This window comes from Candoia aspera, chromosome 6 (genome assembly GCF_035149785.1).
Source record: "Candoia aspera isolate rCanAsp1 chromosome 6, rCanAsp1.hap2, whole genome shotgun sequence".
Taxonomy (NCBI): domain Eukaryota; kingdom Metazoa; phylum Chordata; class Lepidosauria; order Squamata; family Boidae; genus Candoia; species Candoia aspera.
This window is the reverse complement of record NC_086158.1, coordinates 7,093,019-7,113,993: the sequence shown is the minus strand read 5'-3', so window position 1 is coordinate 7,113,993 and position 20,975 is coordinate 7,093,019. Positions and strand designations below refer to the sequence as shown.

General features: G+C 46.2%; 1 protein-coding gene across 3 annotated transcripts in view; it reads right to left on the bottom strand.

Moving 5' to 3' along the window:
* LOC134499629 (major facilitator superfamily domain-containing protein 8-like) overlaps positions 1-19,798 on the bottom strand; it is a 38,624-nt gene extending 18,826 nt beyond the window's left edge. The window contains exons 1-4 of one of the 3 annotated variants that reach the window (XM_063306367.1): positions 19,652-19,798; positions 3,579-3,764; positions 1,121-1,183; positions 393-512 (exon numbers count right to left, since the gene is read on the bottom strand). In XM_063306367.1, coding sequence (XP_063162437.1) covers positions 393-512; positions 1,121-1,183; positions 3,579-3,764; positions 19,652-19,727 — 445 coding nt within the window. In that variant the 5' untranslated portion in view covers positions 19,728-19,798. Of the gene's footprint in view, positions 1-392; positions 513-1,120; positions 1,703-3,578; positions 3,765-19,651 lie in introns of those variants that run through there. The other 2 variants (XM_063306368.1, XM_063306369.1) reach the window with 2 other exon arrangements.
* Between the last annotated feature and the right edge of the window lie 1,177 nt (positions 19,799-20,975).

The window sequence follows — 20,975 nt, the reverse complement described above, 5'->3', positions numbered from 1 at the left end:
AATTTTTTAAAAAAGAATATATAAATAATTGGTCCTAGTTGCTATTTCTGCTGCTGTCTTCAAAAAAAAAAAAGTGTTTTTATTGAAACAGCAGCTGCTCACACATATGCTTGTTTTAAAACTGTAAGTTCCAGCATTAGAGGTTTATCTTCTAAAACTGGCCTTTTTCATGCCAATTTTAATTTCATCGGCAAACTGCCTTGACTGACTAATCCAGTGCTGGTAAAGGGCCTACATAACTGATCTTCTACAGTTTTCTTTTTCTCCTCCCAGAAGTCCTCCTTGATGATGTAAAGAAGGCCAGTGACTAAACACAGCAATGCAAACTTCCAGTGCAGACACAGAATTTCAGTTCTTGGCGGGGGGCATTCTGTCAAAAGGGGAGTCCTTACCAATAAGCAGCCCAACCTGGCGGCACGCCATGACAGCTGCAAAGACCATGGACCTCTCCTGTGAAGTGGTAGAGCGGGTGAGGTAGCCAAAGATGGAGGCACCTGCTCCAGTTCCCACACCTGTAGATGAGATCCAGAAAAGTCCATTGGAAAATGAAGAGATGGCAAATTAAGTACACCCACTCTCATCCATCCAAACAAAGCATGCTAGCCAATTTATCCCTTCCTGTTTGACACCTTCAAGATTTGTCCAGCTCATCCTTGGATGGCTGGGCAAGAAGTTTTCTTCCTATCCATTTCCCTTTGTTAAATTTAGGACAAGAGTAACAAGGCCAAGCGTAATACATTTCAAATATTACAAAACCAGATAATAAGATAAAAACTACAAGTCAGAATATAATTGATGTACTCGTGCAATACTCTTAACTTGATTACTATACTCAGCCATTTTTCTGAAATTTGCACAGTACACGGAAGACCAACCAAATGAGCGACACTAGCTTGGCACAACAAGCTAAACTGCAAAACAAGGTTAATCTTTTTGCTAGGCCTTTTACCTAAGAGATTAAATATGTTGTCTGGAAAGAGGGGAAGGGAAGGGAAGGGCAGATAGACTTGCAGAAACTTAACCCCCAAAATGAAGGAAAATGTGAAGAAAATTATTTATACATCAAACTCAAATAGTTGAGTTGAGTTGAATTAGAAAGGTGGTCCTCTCCAGCCCTTACCTGCTACTAGTCGGCTGCTGAGAAGCATCCATTTGGAGCCACCAACAAAGTACATGAAGTTGCCTGAAACCAAGGATAATGATAAGAAAGACTAGAACCAAGGAGGCTTGGTGGAGCTCAGACAGCCATATGTCACAGGACCAGAGCCCCGCTGGAAGGGGGCTGCCCAAGGCACCACATAGGTTTGTGGGCACCCAGTGCTAAATCATTCATGGACAGCATGGTGCTGGGTGAGGATTTGTGCGCAGCAGAACAGCTCCCTCGCTGTGATCGGGGGAAAAAATGGGTTATAGGGAAGATGATGCCAAGACTCCTGAACCTGGAAGGAGTGACTGTCTCACTATTGGAATAACTTTCCTGAAGGTAAGATCTGTACAACAGTGGGACGATCTACCTATGGAGACTGTGGGTTTTCCACTTCTGGGGGCCTCCAAGAAGAGATGGACAGCCACCTCTCAAGGATGGTTTCGCTGGTTTTCCTGCACATTGCAGAAGGGTGGACTAGATGATCCTTGCAACTCTACAGTTCTATGGTTCTGTGATTAGATGCCTGGCCAGAAAGGAGAGTGTCTGTATCTGTACCTGAAAGATATATGCATGGAGACGTGGTTCCATGGATTACCTTCTCATACAGAACATGTTCAACAATTCTATATCATGAATATTACACAAAATAAGCATTGGTTTCTCCTGCTCCTTTTTTCAGAGGCCCTGAAATCTCAGTCCTGCCAATACTGGTGGGGGAGTGGGGGAATGATGCACACACGTGAGCGTAAGGCAGGTTTAACACAGCTATTTTACTAACCCCTCTACTTCCCAACTTGCAAAAAAAGGCAAAAAGGAGGCTGAAATGCCATCTTCTTTCCTGAGAGGTTGTCCCATCCATGCCTGGACCACAGTCAGGGAGGCTGGCCAAAAAAAAGTTGCCCACCCCATGCAGGAAATGGAAAAGTTCTTCCTATGTTGATTATGACGAATCCAACAAAAACATTAAGATTTTAAAAAAATAATTTTATGCCCAAACCTTAAGTGGATGTCGTACTATGAATTCTTTTCCTATTGTTTTTATTGTGGCTTGACTTCTATAAATGTGTTCTGATGGTGAACCACTTTCAAAAATGGTATGGAAATGCAATATACTTGTAAGTTCAAAGGCAATAAATAATTTAAGCAAGCAGACAGAAATGCTGAATCTTGTCCCTTACTCACCTCTCAATCTCCAGATTGGAACTGTTCGTTATGGAAATGCAGCTGGCTGAGAACGGCCTACCATCTTCATCTCTATTTCTAAGCTATATCCTCATTTTTCACATCACTTTCATGAAAAACATTCCCCGCTTCATCTTTTTTTTTAATCTGTGTCCAGTTCTCAGAGACTGCCTGGACAAGTCCCTGCAGTTTTCTTGGCAAGATTTTCAGGAGTGGTTTGCCATTGCCTCCTTCCCAGGGCTGAGAGAGAGTGACTGGCCCAGGGTCTCCCAGCTGGCTTTGTGTCTAAGCAGAACTACAACTCACGGTCTCCCGGTTTCTAGCGCGCTGCCTTAACTACTACACCAAACTGGCTCTCACTTCACCCAACTTGCTGCAAACATATTCCAGCAACCACTTTTCTCTACAGCAGTGTTTCTCAACCATGACAACTTTAAGACGTGTGGACTTCAACTCCCAGAATTCCCCAGCCAGCATGACTGGCTGGGGAATTCTGGGAGTTGAAGTCCACACGTCTTCAAGTTGCCAAGGTTGAGAAACACTGCTCTACAGTGTTCCTGTGACGTTGTCTTCATCTTTTCCCCAGCCCACGAGTGAGATAGTCTTAAGCCATCCCCAGCTGCTAAAGTAATATTTTTATTTATTTATTTCATTTTTAGATGCCACCATCTTACATCTCTTGGTGGTTTAAAGAAGTAAAACATCCACAATACAGCAATGTAACTAAAATAGGAAAACTATTTAAAAATATATATTGTTGATTTAAATTTAAAACTAGATCCTGGCCAACCATTTGCCATTCCAATGGCACTATGTTAGTTAGTTAGTTGGTTAATTAATTAATTTGAAAGTCCTCCAGAAAAGCTTCATTTTTGACCAGCTTTTGGAAAGCCATCAGGGTTGGAGCAAGCTGAACTTTCTCTGAAAGGCTCTTCTACAAATCTGGAAATATTTCTCCCCATTTTCCCAACATGATCCAAACACAGCTACAGCGTTGGACATTTGCCAGGCTCCATCATGTTGGAGAAGAAAATGTGGAACTGCCGGGACTACAAAGAGAGGACACAGAAATGGGCAGAGCAGAATCCCAGCCACCATTTTTGTCAACGCAAGGACAAAATGGAGAGCACTTTTATCAATGCAAGGACAATGGAGAGCACTTTGATTCACCTGAGGGACAGAAGATGGGAAATCATCTTGGTAGGGCAACCTGTTCCAAGCTTCCCCCTTCCCCAGGGGGCTCACTTACCTGCTATCTGAAACAAGTTGGCAAAGAGGATGGTACCCTTGGTTCGATGGGTACGATCTGACCAATATCCAAAGAGGGGACCTGTGATTAAGCCAGCAAAGCTAAATGCAGAGAGGGCCAATCCCAAGTAGTATGGTTCAGCATTAAGCTTTTGCAGATAAGCCCAAATGGTTGGCAGGATCACCGCTGGGGAGAAAGAAAAGGAGAGGGAGAGAGACAAAAACAAGAAAAAGTCTCAGAAGAAGCATCCATCAGAAGATGCCATCCTTCAGCCAAGGATGTTTAGGGTCTTCTCCCCAACTTTTCTCCTGTAACAGAAGCCACACTTGAATCCAATCAGATATTACCTTCAATGCAGGCCAACAGCGGATACCCACCATGCATATGTTTGCATTGTTAGGCCCCAGCCATTTCCTTTCTCATTTGAAATGCCTGGCTTCCTTTTCTGGCTGGATGGCAAGTTCAGCTTCGCCCAACTCAAGTTTCAGATTGCAAAACCTTTGATCTGAGCTGTGTAGCTGCTGTGGTCTAGCCACTTTTCTTAATTAGCTTGTAACCAAGCCAATGACTGGGTTACTCCTTTGAAGCTACAATAGCTGAGTTCATACAAAATGCTCAGCCAAAACCAAAAACAACGAACCCACATTACGGCTTAGGGCCAAAGTCTTAAGCAGTGCCTTATCGTGTTTGTTTTCCCTAGAAAAACTTCGTTTCTGTTGCCAGTAACATCTTAGGGAAACCACAACTAAGGGGGAGAAAAGCTAGAAACAAAACGGAGGGTTTTATACATCTCCCCGAATAGTATTTTTATTTGGTATGTGCTTATATCTAAATACAGTACAAGTTGCATTCTCCCCACAAAGACCGCCCTGTGGGTTAGGTTGGACTGAGAAAGTATGACTGGCCCATTGTCACCCAAAAAGCTTCTATGACTGAGAGAGGACCAGAACCCGGGTCTCCATGCACCTTCACTACACCATCATGCTAGCTCTTGTGCGGAGGGGGAGGGACTGGCCCAAAGTCCTCCAGGAGCTTCCATGCCTGAAAGTGAGCTTGGACCTGGGTTCTCCAATCCTAGTCCAGCACCTTCACCCACTACACCATCATGGCTCTTGGGCTGAGAAAGAGGGACTGGCCCAAAGTCACCCAGTGTTAACCCTTTGAGGTAGTCCAGACAAGAAGGACACCCAGGAGTACTAACTCTATTGTAAGGTTTGTTGTTATTTGTTCAGTCACTTCCAGCTCTTCGTGACTTCATGGACCAACCCACACCAGAGCTTCCTGTAAGGTTGTAAGGTTATGTCCTAACAACCAGGTAACACACTGAGACAAGGAACTGGTCTCTAATATTTATTGCTAGTACTTAACAGGAATCCTAACAAACTGAAGAAGCGTGGGAAAACCCAGACATATAACCCCCAAGGGTTAAGGCGGTCCCGATCTGTGTCTCTTTGAATGGCTGAACAATTCATCAGTGCTACGCATGCGCTTAACAGTCTGGATGGGAGCCCCCTGCTCGCCATCCTTACTCATGACAGGTTACATTGTAAGGTTACATTAGCAGAAAACTTGCAAGACTGAAAGTATTTTTCCCTTCCTTTCCTTTTTTACTTTTTTTAATTTACTTTTACTTTTTTTACTTTTACTTCCTCTTACTCTCCATACAACTAGGGAGGGTCCCTTCTGAAACGTTTTCCATGCCACCTCTCCTTCTGTGGGCTGAGAAATCTTTTATATGCTGGTTGTCCAGTCTGCGGCTCTTACTCCTGTCTCCCAAGGTCATTCCCACATACCATTACACCCAGGGAGCTTTCATGGCTGAGGGAAAACTAGAATGGGGTTCTATTCTCTCCTAGCCCAACTTCACCACTACTCTGATTAACCCATTAATGGTCATTTGGATCCAAATCTGTCAAGGCCCAAGATCAAACTTCTGATCCTTCTCCTTTCTGATCCTGCAACTAACCTCTATCAAGAGCTCAGGAAGAAACACAATGCAACATATTGTGCTTGACCAAGGACCATACAATATCTGCAGTTCTATATCCAACAACGTGTGCAAGTCAGTTGTCTCCTCCCCTGGAAATGTTAAGCTGGGGATCTGCTCTGCCCCTTGGCTCTAATTCAGAGCTTCCCCCATCCCCACCCTGAAAGGAACAGAGCATTCTCCAGTGGGTGACCTGAAAGAAGATCAAATGCATATGCTATTCAAATTTATTCATAACCTGAAAGGTGGATAATCTAGATAATTACCAATGGCTGGGAATTCCAGGAGACTGTATCTGAAGAGCATCAGTTTAGGGAAGGCTGAATTGTCCCAATGCATTTATGAAGTTAATCCATTATCTGGGTGTGCACAATGCACGGAATCATAAATAAATGAAATGAGATTGCACAAGATGATTGACGGTTGAGTCATTATCTTGTTGCAATTAAGCATGCCATGCTAACATAGCCAGTGGATTAAAGGCGGAACTCAAAAGAGGCCTTCTACTGATATTTCTTCAGATATCCATTTTCCACATGCTGACCTAGAAAGCAACGCAGTGCCAGGAATGTCATGGGAACTACTGTCTGTGAACAAATCAGGGGACCAGCTGCCCACTTCTCACGGACTGGCTCTAAGACTAAAATTGACACTTTCCTGTTTACTTCCTGGGAACAAGATCAGAGGTTCAAGAATAACTGCCACCTCTCTCTGGCATGGAGAAATCCTACCCCTCTTTACAGAGACACACATGGAGACATCTGTGGCTTTAAATAAGGTGGATGAGAATACAGCATTAAAGACATTTAGATCCCTCTTCCACCTTTCCCCAAAGGGCAGGACGCAAGAGGATTTGCAGACAAGGCTTGGGATACATTGCAATCTAACGAAAAAGGAATTCTGGCAGCCTCTATGGTTTGCATAGATCTGCTTTATGGGGATACCAAAAAGTTTTGCCTTAATTTCACCCCATATTTTTCCTCCTCAGCCACTTCTCTTTGGTTTCCAAAGTCTATTCAAGCATTTCCCAAACCAAGCCAATCTTTGTAGTGGTAAATAAAGTCCCTCTCCTGATGGAATGATTTTAGAGTTAATTTGAAGGACCGATTTGCTTTGAATCTCTTGTTTAGAAGATACAATGATTTAATGTTAATCAAATGTTTTAAATGGGTTCTTCAAATTAACCCTAAAATCACCATTCCACTCCAGTGAAATTGGATTCCTGGAGATTTCCTGGAAACATCCATCAAGTTTTCTTAATATCAATATAGAAATAGTTGGACATTGCCCTCTTCTAGGAAGTTGTTTGGACTTCACACTTTGGTTTAAGTCCTGGGATTTACTGATGGGTGTCTCATTTAAACCAGGTCCAACCTTGCTTGTTTTTTAAAGATCCGCCAAAGCCAGCTAGGTGCTGTGGAATTAGTAAAATGGGTCTAAAGCCCATATGATGTTAAATCTGTGACATGAAGTATAGATAAGGTCACAGTTAATTTTAGCTAACTGAGATTTATAAGACAATCCTCGTCTTCTTGAGCTGGTATCATCTAAGGTGCGCCAGTAATCTCGTCACTTTGCAGTGATATCCCAAAGCAGTTTACGCAGAAGAGAGCAACTTATTTGTTCAGAGAGTGTCCTAACAGCCAGGAACCACGCTGAGACAAGGAATAGGTCTCTAGTGTTTATTACTACTACATCAGACAGAAAATCCTAACAAACTGAAGACACGTGGGAAAAACCCAGACAGATAAACCCCAAAGGTTAAGGCGGGTCGGATCTGTGTCTCTTTGAATGGCTGCTCAACTCCTCAGTATTACGCATGCGTTTTCCCCCCTGGATAGAGGCCCCCTCCTGCTTGCCATCAGTACTCATGACATCACCCTTCCCTCCAGATTCACATTCCATTTCAGCCCCCTCCCTTCCAGAGGTCTCATGAGAGTCCATCTCCCCCTCCAAGCTCCCATGGGAACTGGGCAATGATGGAAATTCTTCAAAGGAAAACTCCTCCAAGGACGAATCAGTGCTGCTCTCCAGGTCTGATAACGCTTCTGGCCCAGGTGGCTGCTGCTGGAAAATAGCTAGATAATTAGAAGAGTCTTCCCCCTCCCCCTTGGGAAATGCAAGCCGGAGGTGGAGGGCTGCGGCTCTCCCTGCTCCTCTCTCTCTGGCCTCAGAGCCTCAGGCGGGGGTGGAGGTTGCCAACTTACGAACTCCTCTGCTTGGGATTCCTCTGCTTGCTCAGTCAAGTGAGGAATCTCTGGTAGAGTGCGAGGCTTGCGTTTGTGAGGGAAAAGCTGATGGAATCGATGAACCAGCGTTGGTGCATGCACATCTCTGGCATTTTCCCACATGTGTTCTTCCTCAGGGTACCCTTTCCAATGTATTAAATATTGGATGCCCCGTCCCCTCCTCCTAGAGTCCAGAATTTCCTCGACTTCATATTCCTCCTCCCCCTCCATAATTACTGGAGGTGGGGGGGGCATCTGCGATCGTAAGGTACTTGGGGGAAGGTCCTTGGCTAGCAAGGCTCTGTGAAAGACTGGATGGATTTTCATGGATGCTGGCAGCTTTAAGCGATAAGCCACTGGATTTATCTGCTGTACCACAGTGAAAGGGCCCACAAACTTAGAGTCCAACCTCTTGGAGGCGGGGTAGAGGTCAAAAACTTCTACCACTTTGTCTCCTACCGCAATCGCTGGCCCCTCTTGTCTGTGAGCATCTGCAGCTGTCTTGTAAGCACTCTTTGCCCTGTTCAGCTGCTCCTTTAACAACTCCTGTGTGGCTTGTTGCTCTTTAAGAAAATCAGCCGCGGCTGGAACAGTTCCCTGCTGGGAGGAGGTGGGCAACACCCGAGGGTTAACCCCGTAGAGTGCCTGGAAAGGGGACAACTTGGTAGAGGATTGCACAGAGTTGTTATAAGTAAATTCTGCCATGGAGAGCAGGGCTGGCCAATTGTCTTGCTGATAAGTGGTGTAACACCTGAGATACTGCTGTAACCATTGGTTAATTTTCTCAGCTTGCCCGTTACTAGCCGGATGATGCGATGATGATAGGTGGATCTGGACCCCTAATGACTGGAAACGGGCCCTCCAGAACCTGGAAGTGAACTGAGGGCCTCTGTCACTCACCAAGTGATTTATCATGCCTCTATACCTAAAAACATGGTCCATAAACAACTGCGCTGTGGCTTGCGCAGATGGGAGGCCCTTGCAAGGAATAAAATGTGCCATTTTAGTGAAAAGGTCCACCACCACTAGTATGGAAGTCAGCCCCTGGACCGGGGGTAAATCAGTGATGAAATCCATGGAGATTGTATCCCAAGGCCTACTGGGGGTGGGTAGGGGTTGCAAGAGTCCTGTGGGCTTCCCTGGGAGAGGCTTGGCTCGTTTACAGGTATGACAAGAAGCAACGTAACCCTTTATGTCTGCAGTCATCTTACGCCACCAGTAGTCTCTCAGAGCTCTATGGAGAGTTTTGAAAACACCTCCGTGGCCTGCCATTTGATGGTCATGGCAAAGTCTCAGTACTTCTTCCCTCAATGAGGGGCGAATGTATAATCGCCTGCTATGCCAGAGGATTCCTGCCTCCACATTAACGGGGGAGGCAGTGTCTTGCGTGCCCCTCTGGAGGTCATCCATCCTGGCCCTGGCATATGGGTCCTGTTGCTGCTGAGCTCTGACTCTTGTAAATAGGTCCTCTGCTTGTCTGCCTGCTGCTAAAATCTCTGTCTGGTTCCCCCTCATAGACTGCTGAAAGTTGTGAGGTTGTAATATAGTAGCCTGTACCTCCTGGTGAGTGGCGGGGGTTGCCTGAATGGATCGAGACAGGGCATCTGCCAAACAGTTCTGCGCCCCGGGAAGATAAGAAATAACAAAATTGAAACGGGAGAAAAACTGGCTCCATCTGATTTGGCGTGGGGTGTGGGATCTGTTGTTTTGTAGAAGCTGTAAATTCTTGTAATCGGTGCAAACTTTCACAGGAAAGGTTGCACCTTCTAGCCAGCGCCTCCACTCTTGAAATGCTGCTTTAATTGCTAGCAACTCCTTGTTAAAAACATCATAGTTTCTCTCTGCTGGTGAGAGCGTGTGGGAGAAAAATGCACAAGGGAGCAATGTATTCTCTGTTTTGTTTGTATATTGCAATAAAACTGCACCAATAGCAAAATCTGAAGCATCTGAATGTCTCTTTGAATGGCTGCTCAACTCCTCAGTACTACGCATGCGTTTTCCCCCCTGAATAGGGGGCCCCTCCTGCTCACCATCAGTACTCATGACAGAGAGCTGGTTTAATATCCATTTTCTCACTGAGGGTCTGCCTGGCGCTTCCAGGAAGCTCACAAGCAGATCTGATCTCCTATGAATGCACTGATGCAAACTGCCCCTCTAGCCAGATTAAACGTCTCACCATCAAATATGCTCGATGGCAGATTTCAAAAAATCCCCATCCCCATCTCACACAATACCTGTAATGGTACTGATCTTGAAAGGGTGGGTCCTATTTTATCGTTTTGTGAATTTTATAACAGTCTTCGGCAGGGTGTTATCTGCCCTATTTTAAAATCAAGACCAGGAAGAGATACTTCTGAGTACGTTAACATTTTACTTGCAGATGAAACTCCTAAAATTATAGAGGCAACAGACAGATTTTCAACTATGGCTATAAAAACAAAGTCTTTAGGAACACATCAGTAAGTTGGGGTTTAACTGTTTTATGTAATATTTGTTAAATATTTTATTTGTTAAACTCTTTTATCTAATGCCAAATTTTAGATTATATTTGTACCTTTTGGCCATTAATAATAATAATAGTAATAATAAAGCCTGCCCCTTTCCTTTACTATGCAGCAGCAAAGTGTATATATTAGACATTGCATTATATAAAGTGTTCCTTGATTTCTGACTGGAGATCAGGTGTCATCACATTTTCAAGTATTATCAGAGAGAGAGACCAAACCATTTTTTCTGTCCACTCTCTCTGCACCTTGTGCAATTTTAGAAACCCCAATCTTCTCTCCCCAACTTCAGCTTAGTTTTCTCTGTGTTTATGACCCTGAGTGACCTTCATAGATTAATTATTTCTCACATGTGTTTCTCAACTTCCTTCCACCATGGCACACTTAGTTTTTCCTGGCAATCTCTATCCCAGATGATGACAAAACCCAGACTTCTCGCATTCTCATGTTCAACAAAGCCCTCTGACTGCTAAGCCAGACTGATTCAAGCTACGCTTAAACCAGACTGTTTCTGTTCCAGTACGATTTACTCCAGGATCAAATTCAGCTTTCTACTGCAGGTTATGGTGGGACGTGTGCCTAGTTAACACCCTTCAAATAAGCATCCAAAGCAGTGTTTCTCAACCTGGGCAACTTCAAGCTGTGTGGACTTCAACTCCCAGAATTCCCCAGCCAGCATGAAGTTGCCCAGGTTGAGAAACACTGATCCAAAGACTAAAAAAATGGCTGGAAAAAACTCAGAGCCAGCTGATTAGTAAATGATGTGCTTTGATTTATTCTATTTATATCCCACCTTTTCTGAGAGCAAATAGCATTCTATGTAAGGGTCTCCCTAATTCTATGCTTACAATAACAATCCTAGTTAAGTGAGCAACTGACTCTCCATGGTCCAGATCTAATACTTAACATCTATACTGGCTGTCTGAAGACCAAGCCTCAGGAAGCTGGGCAACAAACTCAAATGGTGTGTTCATCCACATCACTGAAACCATGGATTACTGAATAAACCACAACTGGTTGGGTTCACACAGCACACTATCCCATAATTCTTGGTTTATGAGCCATGATATCCTGAATTCACACCATGATTGATTGATTGATTGATTGACTTATTTATTTATTTATTTATTTATTTAATTTATATCACCGCCCATCTCCCCCAATGGGGGACTCTGGGCAGTTTACAATAAAATAACACTAAAAATATAACCACCTAAAATTACCATTAAAATATACATAAAAACAAATGTAAAATCCAAGTGGAGATGGAACACAATCACTAAGAGGTGCTATGGTGCTAGCCATCCCCAGGTGTAGCTATCACTCTCCCCCTCCCAAGCAAGGCGGCAGAACCAGGTCTTAAGTTTCTTCCGGAAGTCCGAGAGCGAGGAAACCGGTCTCAACTCCGGGGGCAAGATGTTCCAAAGGGTGGGTGCCACTGCAGAGAAGGCTCGCCTCCTGGAGCCCGCTAGATGTATTTCCTTTACCGATGGGGTCCGTAGCATGCCCTCCCTGCCTGACCGGGTGGGACGGGTCAATGTTATGGGGACGAGACGGTCCCTCAGGTACCCTGGTCCCATGCCATGTAGGGCTTTAAAAGTGATAACCAACACCTTGAATTGGACCCGGAAGCAAACTGGTACCCAATGCAGCTCACGCAGCAGTGGTGTTACATGTGCCCTTCTGGGGGCACCAAAAACAGCTCGCGCAGCTGCATTCTGGACCAGCTGAAGCTTCTGAATGCTTTTCAAGGGTAGCCCCATGTAGAGCGCATTGCAGTAGTCTATATGGGAGATGACAAGAGCATGAGTGACTGTTCAGAGGGCATCTCGGTCCAGGAATGGGCGTAGCTGGCGCACCACCCAGAGATGTGCAAAGGCCCTCCTGGCCATGATTGCCACCTGCTCTTTGAGCAGGAGTCGCAAGTCCAGGATGACCCCCAGGTTCCGCACTGACTCCGAATGGGGAAGTGCCACCCCATCCAGAACCAAAGATGACAACTTCCTGGAACCCGAGGGGCCATCAATCCACAGCCACTCTGTCTTACCAGGGTTCAGTTGAAGCCTGTTGTTCCCCATCCAGGCCCCCACAGCCCCCAGGCACATGGAAAGGGTGGAGACCACATCACTTACTTCACCCAGGATGGAGATATGCAACTGGGTATCATCGGCATATTGATGATATCTCATCCCATGGTGACGGATGATCTCACCCAGCGGTTTCATGTAGATGTTAAATAGGAGAGGAGAGAGTACCAAACCCTGTGGCACCCCACAATGGAGGGGTCGAGGGCCAGATCTCTCCTCTCCTATCACCACCGATTGGGAATGGCTCTGGAGGAAGGAGGTGAACCAGCGCAAAACTACACCGCCCAACCCCACCCCCCTGAGCCGCCCCAGAAGGATACCATGGTAGATGGTATCGAAAGCTGCTGAGAGGTCCAAGAGAGCCAGGATGGTTGCACTCCCCCCATCCTGCTCCTGCCAGAGATCATCCATAAGTGCGACCAATGCGGTCTCCATCCCATATCCTGGCCTGAAACCTGACTGAAAGGGGTCCAGATAATCGGTTTCCTCCAGAATTCTCTGGAGCTGCAACGCAACCACTTTCTCAACCACCTTTCCCAAAAAGGGAAGGTGGGAGACAGGGCGAAAATTGCCCAGTATAGTAGGGTCCAAGGATGGCTTCTTGAGGAGGGGGTGTACCAGTCCCTCCTTAAAGGCAGCCGGAAATACCCCCTCCCTCAAGGATGCATTAACCATCTCCTGGACCCAACCACAAGTCACTTCCTGGGCTGATTTTATCAGCCAGGAAGGGCATGGGTCAAGCTGACATGTGGTTGCATTCACAGTCCGGAGAATCCTGTCCACTTCCTCAGGCCCAACAGGATCAAACCGTTCCCAGATAACAGGGTAAGTACATTCCCCTGGCATCTGCCCAGATTCCGCTTCACGCTTAGAGTCCAACTTAGAATGGATCTGAGTGATTTTATCCTGAAGATGCTGTGAAAACTCTTCCGAACGGCCCTGTAGGTGGGTCCCTGGATCTACCTGACCCAGAAGAGATCAAGCGATCTTGAACAGGGCTGTCGGGCGGCATTCTGCGGATGCAATAAGAACGGAGAAATACGTTTCACCGCTCTTACCGCCTGTCATGAGTACTGATGGTGAGCAGGAGGGGGCCTCTATCCAGGGGGGAAAACGCATGCGTAGTACTGAGGAATTAAGCAGCCATTCAAAGAGACACAGATCAGACCCGCCTTAGCTTTTGCGGTTACATGTCTGGGTTTTTCCCACGCTTCTTCAGTTTGTTAGGATTTTCTGTCTGATGTAGCAGTAATAAACACTAGAGACCTATTCCTTGTCTCAGCGTGGTTCCTGGCTGTTAGGACATCAATCCTAACAAGCTCCCTACTCCCACTGAAAGAGGGAGGAACAAAAAAAAAAAAGGAAGAGACATTTGGGAAAATGTCTTCGGAAAACCAGGAAATTCGGCGGGCTATCCAACAACTGGCAGCAGCGTTGCAACAACATCAACAACAAGTAGATCTCCAGATCAACACATTACAAGCAGCCACGCATCAGCGGTTACAACAACCAGCTCCGATTAACCCACAGCCGGTGCCAGCAGCAGCAGCAGCAGCTCCGCCAGTAGTCTTGAGATCCCAGGGCAATCTACCAGAGAAGTTTGGAGAAGCAGGACAGTTGAGAACCTTTCTCACACAGTGCACAATGTTTTTCGACAGCAGACCGGCAGAGTTTCCCACAGAAAGAACCAGAGTCACCTTCATTTCAAGTCTGCTAAAGGGCCCAGCAGCCAAATGGGCTATTCCCATGGTGGAGAACAACGACCCAATTCTCAACGACCACCAGAATTTTCTGGCAGGGTTCCGAGCACACTTTGACGACCCGATCAGAGAGGTCACTGCCAGCCGAGAAATTCGGAAGCTCAAGCAAGGCAACAAGAGAGTGGGAATCTACATTGCTGATTTCAAGCTGTTAGCAGGAGATCTGGACTGGAATGAGAGTGCCTTGAAAGAGCAATTCAAACAGGGGCTGGATGAAGAAATTAAAAATGAATTAGTGCGCCAAGGAACACCAGCTACCCTAGAAGGTTTATATCAGCTGTCTGTGGTTGTAGACGCCAGGCTAGAAGAGCTCAGACAGATGCAGCCGGGGAGAAACGGGGGCCTCAGAGCGCTTCCAGGATTTCCAGCTCTCTCCGCACCTTCTCTTTACTCAGGACCAGAGGAGCCGATGCAGATCGGGGCGAGCAGGAGGCTTATTTCCGAGGCTGAGAGACAGAGAAGGAGAGAGAGAGCCCTGCAGAGTCCAGGGGCACATGGTGAGAGCTTGCCCAGCGAGAAGCCAAGCAAATTCCGTAAGAGCCCCAGGGAAAGCAGCAGAAGCAAGAGCCACCTCCACCTCGACTTCCAACCAGGGAAACTCCGTCGGTCTCCCTCCACAGAGCTCAGCAGGGAGACCATCAATCAATTAAGAAGGGCTCATTCCGAGGATTCCAGGCAATCCTTTTACTACTTACCAGTCAAAATGCACATAAACCCAGAGCACCAGGTCAAGCTAGAGGCCCTCATGGATTCCGGAGCTTCCACCAATTTTATTGATGCACAGACTGTACAAGACCTCAACATCCTGACCATAGAATTGCCACGTCCCATAGAAGTTGAGACCATTGACAGCCAGCCCCTCAAGGCAGGGCCGATTAGAAGGTTCACAGAACCTTTGCAACTAACAACGGGAGACCACACTGAGTGGATCCAACTTTATGTTACTGCATCACTTAATGTGCCTATAGTCCTGGGCACACCTTGGCTGAAGATCCACAACCCATTGTTGAACTGGACTACGGGAGCAATCTCCTTCCCAGCTAAGGAATGCCAGCACCACAAGATTCAAGCTGCTCTCCTCTCTCCAGCAACCAACGTAGTCACGGAAGCAGGGGGGGTCCAGTTGCCAGCCAAGTATGCAGATTTTGCAGACGTTTTCAGCAAACAAGAGGCCACAGCACTACCCTCACCATAGGGACTGTGATTGCACCATTGAGTTGATACCAGGAGCCAAGATTCCAGAAAGGAAACAATATCCCATGTCCCCCAAGGAACTAGCCACCTTAAAGGATTACTTGGATTCTAATCTCCAAAAGGGTTTCATCTGACCATCTACTTCCCCAGCGTCTGCTCCTACCTTCTTCGTACCAACCGGCAAGCCAGGAGGCACCCATGAGAGTGGTACATGATTTCAGTTCCCTCAATAAAGTCACGGTCAAGGAAAATTACCCACTCCCATTAATATCTGATCTGCTGGATCGATTACAGAAAGCACACATTTTTACTAGGTTGGACCTCAGGAATGCATACAATCTGATCCGGATGAAAGAGGGGCATGAATATCTGACTGCCTTCGATACCAGGTTTCGTAAATTTGAGTACCTTCTTTTGCCCTTTGGCTTGTCTAATGCAGGAGCCATATTTTCCTGATTTATGAATCAAATTTTCTCTGATTTACTAGATAAGTATCTGGTCATTTATCTAGATGACATATTAATATTCTCTGAGGATGCTACAACTCATGTAACCCATGTACGTAATGTCTTGCAAAGACTGAGAGAGAACAGGCTGTTCGCCAAGCTAGAGAAGTGTGCCTTTGATTTAACTGAATTACATTTCCTGGGCTATAAAATATCAACAGAAGGCATATCCATGGATCCTTCTAAGGTCCAGGCAATTCTCTCTTGGCAACCCCCCCAAAACGTGAAAGAGGTACAAAAATTTCTAGGGTTCTGCAATTTTACAGGAGATTCATAAATAAATTTAGTGACAGGGCTAAACCCCTCACACAGCTTTTGAAGAAGGGCTCAAAATTCATTTGGGGGGAGAGAGAGCAAGTAGCCTTCCAAGAATTTAAGCAACTCTTTGCATCCCTGCCGCTTTTAAAGCACCCTGATCCCAGGAAGCAATTCATAATGCATTCAGATGCTTCAGATATTGCTATTGGTGCGGTTTTATTGTAATATACAAACAAAACAGAGTGTGGAAATTTCAAAATAAATAAACCTGTGTAAATGGAGAGCCAGTTTGGGCTAGTGGTTAAGGCTCCAGGCTAGAAACCAGGAGACAGTGAGTTCTAGTCCCACCTCATGCATGAAAGCCGGCCGGGTGACTTTGGGCCAGTCCCTCTCTCTCAGCCCAACCCACCTCACAGGGTTGCTGTTGTGGGGAAAATAGGAGGAAGGAGTATTAGGTATGTTCCCCGCCTTGAGTTATTTATAAAAAATAATAAAGGCAGGATAAAAAAATCTAAAAAAAAAAGTCCAACCAGAAGTGATGAGAGTCAGGATTTGGCTAAGCCAAGAAGAGAAGATGGGTCTTGTAAACCAGTTCCACCAGTCCCATCTAGATGTGTGAGGCATGATGGGAATTGTAATCCAAGATGTTTAGAAGGCCTCAAATTAAGAAAGACTGAGATACAGCCAGTCTATTGCCACTTCCTCATTATTGCTAAATTTGAGGTTAACAGGAAGATTATTAAAGTTTTTGTGGGTTTAGTACTTCCAATTAACTTGGTTTCCTGCAACAGTTGTTCAAATCTCCTTTCTTAACATTGTTTCTCTACCATGTCCCAGTGATGTTCCCTTCAGCTTGTCTCCAGCCCAGGTATGGGACAGACTTAAGTTGTCCCTAGTGGTACCAACTTTAAAGTAAAATATTCTCCCTTATTCCAACTCTGCCCAAGGTCAGCCTCAAGATGCATAAAATCAATTAAGGTTTATCCCCTATTATCTTCAAGGGAAATTAGGTGTCTTTTCAGACTTGGGAACAGAGGCAGCAAAGGCAGGATAGATCAGACAATGTTCTATCAACTCAAGGATGGATGAAGAATCTTCATCTTTGGAGTGTGGAAAGATCTCACAGACAACAAATTAGGGACATTCCAAAATTTCTGAAACTCAGAGGAGTGGAAAGGAAGTCACAGTACAGATCCTGAAGCTTGCAAACCAATAAAAATGGCAAAATTTCTGCCTGTAATCACACAACACACTTAATAAGGTCAAGTAGAAACTTGTTTCTTTGCACCTAAAAAGCAGAGCACCATAAATCATGCTTTGTTTTGCAACACTCATGAGTTTGCTGATGGGTGATTTGTGTCCCTGTTGTGGGTGAAGATAAAGAAAGGGATCGGAAGATTTCCCCAACTTTGTTTTCTTTCCTCAACTTTGCTGAATTGTTCCTCTGCTTTCCATCCCATAACATAGTGTGGGATGGTGTTGGACAAGCGTAGGCAGGACATGGAATGGTGACAGATTGCAAGCGCAGAGGGGTGCATGGGGCGATGCAGGAGATCTGGATACTCCCAGGTGGTACAACCCCTTCCTCATACTTGAGATCTATCAGTCAGGCTGCTGTTGGAGACAGCTCTAGTGATCTTCTGAAAGACCGGCATGGAAAACCATGGATGTGATCTCAGAGAAGGCATCCAGAAGCCATTACAACAGGTACAGAAGAAGCATGCCTTAAGCCCAGGGAGGTGGGAAAGGATTAGAAAGAGACTCAGGCTGGCTCCCCACTGACTCCCTGGGGTATAAAAGAGACGGCAGGGAAAATACAAGCAATCTTGCAAGGTTCTGTTACTATCCCCTATCTCAATAAATTAGAGTTCTAGTCTTCCTGCGGAGTCAGTTTCCTGATCTATCTATCTCATACAGCTGACTAACACTAAACAAGGGTTTAAAAATAGCCTGGCTCAGAAGCCATAAATATGAAGGGTGCAGGGCAAACAACAGCAATCACAAGCAAGCTCTGCCTTTGATCACTGCTCTAAGGGAATGGCAGTAATGGCCCTAAGTAACAAAGGAGTGCAATTTTGATCCCACGGCCAGCAGCACTCAGAAGTAGTCATTGGACAGCCATGGAGAAAGTGCAAATGTGACTGGCCTGCACATCCTAACTACAGGCATCATGGTGGCATCTAGTATCACAAAAGACTGAATGCAGTAGGCAAAATAGTACCATCCCCACCAAAAAGAGCATGGTTGTACAAAATCCCTTGCTGCTAGAACCTGCAGAAAGCCTGTTAATTGCCCCATGGTAACAAAACTAACAGACAACTTGTTGAAACCAGTTCTCTTTCCCGGTTTAAATCAATCTGTGCAGCATAGGAATAGCGCATTTTCAAGAGAAGGCTAAACCCACATTTAAAAATGGACTAGCGCTCTTCCAGAAGCACATTATAGCTGCATTGATCAAGAGACAGCATAAGGCTTACATGCACTTTCAGAAGCACCCATCAGGTGTTAAGTGGACAGATACCTCTGCAGAAACTTGGTATCTAGTCTGTCCTGCAAAACAGCCTTGCAGGGGAGAACATCGTGCCTGCAAGAACTTAATGAAGTGAGTAGGAGCTACATAGACGCCAACCTTGACTGTATCCAGCACACTGTCAATGAAATAGCCTTGATTGGGTCTAAAAGAGGGTAAGCGTCAGGCATCCTTCACAGCTTCCCTGGGTTTCAGCTCTACCAAAGGCTTGGAGGATCAATTTTCTTAAAATGGTAGGTTTGTGGAAGCACGCAAGGTTTCATTTCAAACTGGAATTGCTGAAGAGGATTTTAAGCTCATGTGGCTGTGGACTAAGGAAGTTAGGAAGAAGAGAAGAGAGTATCTGTAGCTCAGGGTTGGACTGTGGAGTCCTTGGTGCTCTCTGAGCTTGGTGCTTGGCTCGCAGATGTTTCATTGCCCAACTAGGTAGCACCATCGGAGCACCATGTTAGCACATGTTAGGAAGAAAACATTATGAAAAGCCAGCATAATAATTAGTTCCTAGAGCATATTCAGACCATAGATAGGGAAAGCAAGGGAAAAACCTTTAGTTCATTTACAGTTCCAGGTGTTTTGGCAAGCCAGAACTGGGTTAAATTAAACTTTGCCTGCTGCCACAAACCTACCATTTTAAGGAAGTTGATCCTCCAAGCCTCTGGTGGAGCTGAAACCCAGGGAAGCCGTGAAGGACGCCTGACTTCCTACCAGCATTCCTGGATTCTGGGGATACCCAGAGGCAGTGTGCGTGGTGGGGGCAAAGGGACCCCACTAGAAGAGTCTTTGACCAAGGAGCCTTAACTCTGCCCCCACCCCTATTTCATGTTAAAGCTGCAGCCCGCTTTCCCCTGCCCGGAGCTCTGCAGAGGGACCCGGGCCGTGAAGGCTGGATCCCATACGGTAGGGAGGTGCCGTCCAGGTGGTGAACAGCGAGAGGCCAAACCGTTAAAAAACCTGCACCGAGGTACTCCCGCCCCGCCTTCTCCCCCGGCGAACGGCTCGCCGCCCCCGGGCAAACCTACCATACTCGATCCCTCCGGACAGGAACAGCAGCCCGATGATGAAGCCGGTCCGTTTCTTCTTCCGTTGGGAATCCATCCAGGCGCCTGGCGCTGCTGCGCTCCCCGGTAACAGCTGCGGGGCGGGCGGCCCGGGAGTTGCTGCTGGGCCGCCCTGCCTCGGCCGGGCGCTAAAGGGTCGGCTGCCGGAGCGATGCCGCCCGGCCCCTCGCGCCTCACCTGGCCGGGCGTGCCCCACGGCACCTTCCGACCCGGCGCGCCCGGGCGGCCCGGCAGCGCTTGGCGGGGGCGGCGGCCCCGGGCAAACTTCGGCGCGACCAGGGCGAGGGGTGCGACCGGGCGGCCCGGAGACGCGCTCGGGCCAAGCGGGGGTCCCCGCGCCCTGCCCGGCGCCCTTCCGCCGGCCCCGGGAGCGAGGCGGTGCGGGTGGCAGGCGCTAGACCCGGGGGACCTTAAGCGGGGCTGGCGGGCTGAGTTTCTGTGGCCGCCCCAAGAGCGGAGAATAAAAACCACCGGAAAAATACACAGGCACATAGGTTCCAAGTATGTAATTCCAAAATATATTCCATATGGAATACGTTTGTGTATAGTGTGTGTGTGTGTGTGTATGGATGGATGTAGGTAGATAGAGATATACACACCGATACACACAGCCCAGGAAGCAGGCAATGGCAAACCACTATAGAAAAACCTTGCCAATAAAACTGCAGGGACTTGTCCAGGCAGGGTGAGAGAACTGGACACAATTGAATATAAATACACACATACATATATACATACACACACATACACACACACATAAATGGAATATGTTTGTGTATGTGTGTGTGTATATCCATGCATATATGGATAATATTTGTATATGCACGTTTAATATTTGTATATGTATAAATGGATAATATTTGTATATGTGCATGTATATGTATACTTGTGTGTGTGTATACACACACATACACAAACATTATCCATATACACCCCCCAAAAACAGGAATCTAGATCTATAAATATATACTCCATGGTGGCCTGTGGCCAGTCACTCTCTATCAGCCCAACCCACCTCACATTGTTGGGGAGAAAATACAAGGCAGGAATATTCACTGCCCTGAGTCGACAAAAAATATAGATTTAAAAAAGTGGGATGAAAATATAATAATAAATATATAATGATGTATATACAATAGAATCAAACATGCTTTGGCAATTCAACGACCAAAGAATTCAAGATGGGCTCATCAAAATCCTCAGCAATGCCTGGGGGAAAAACACTTAGAAAAAACAGGCTTATTCCATTTATTATGGAATAAATCAGTCCTGGCTTGGGTGCGCA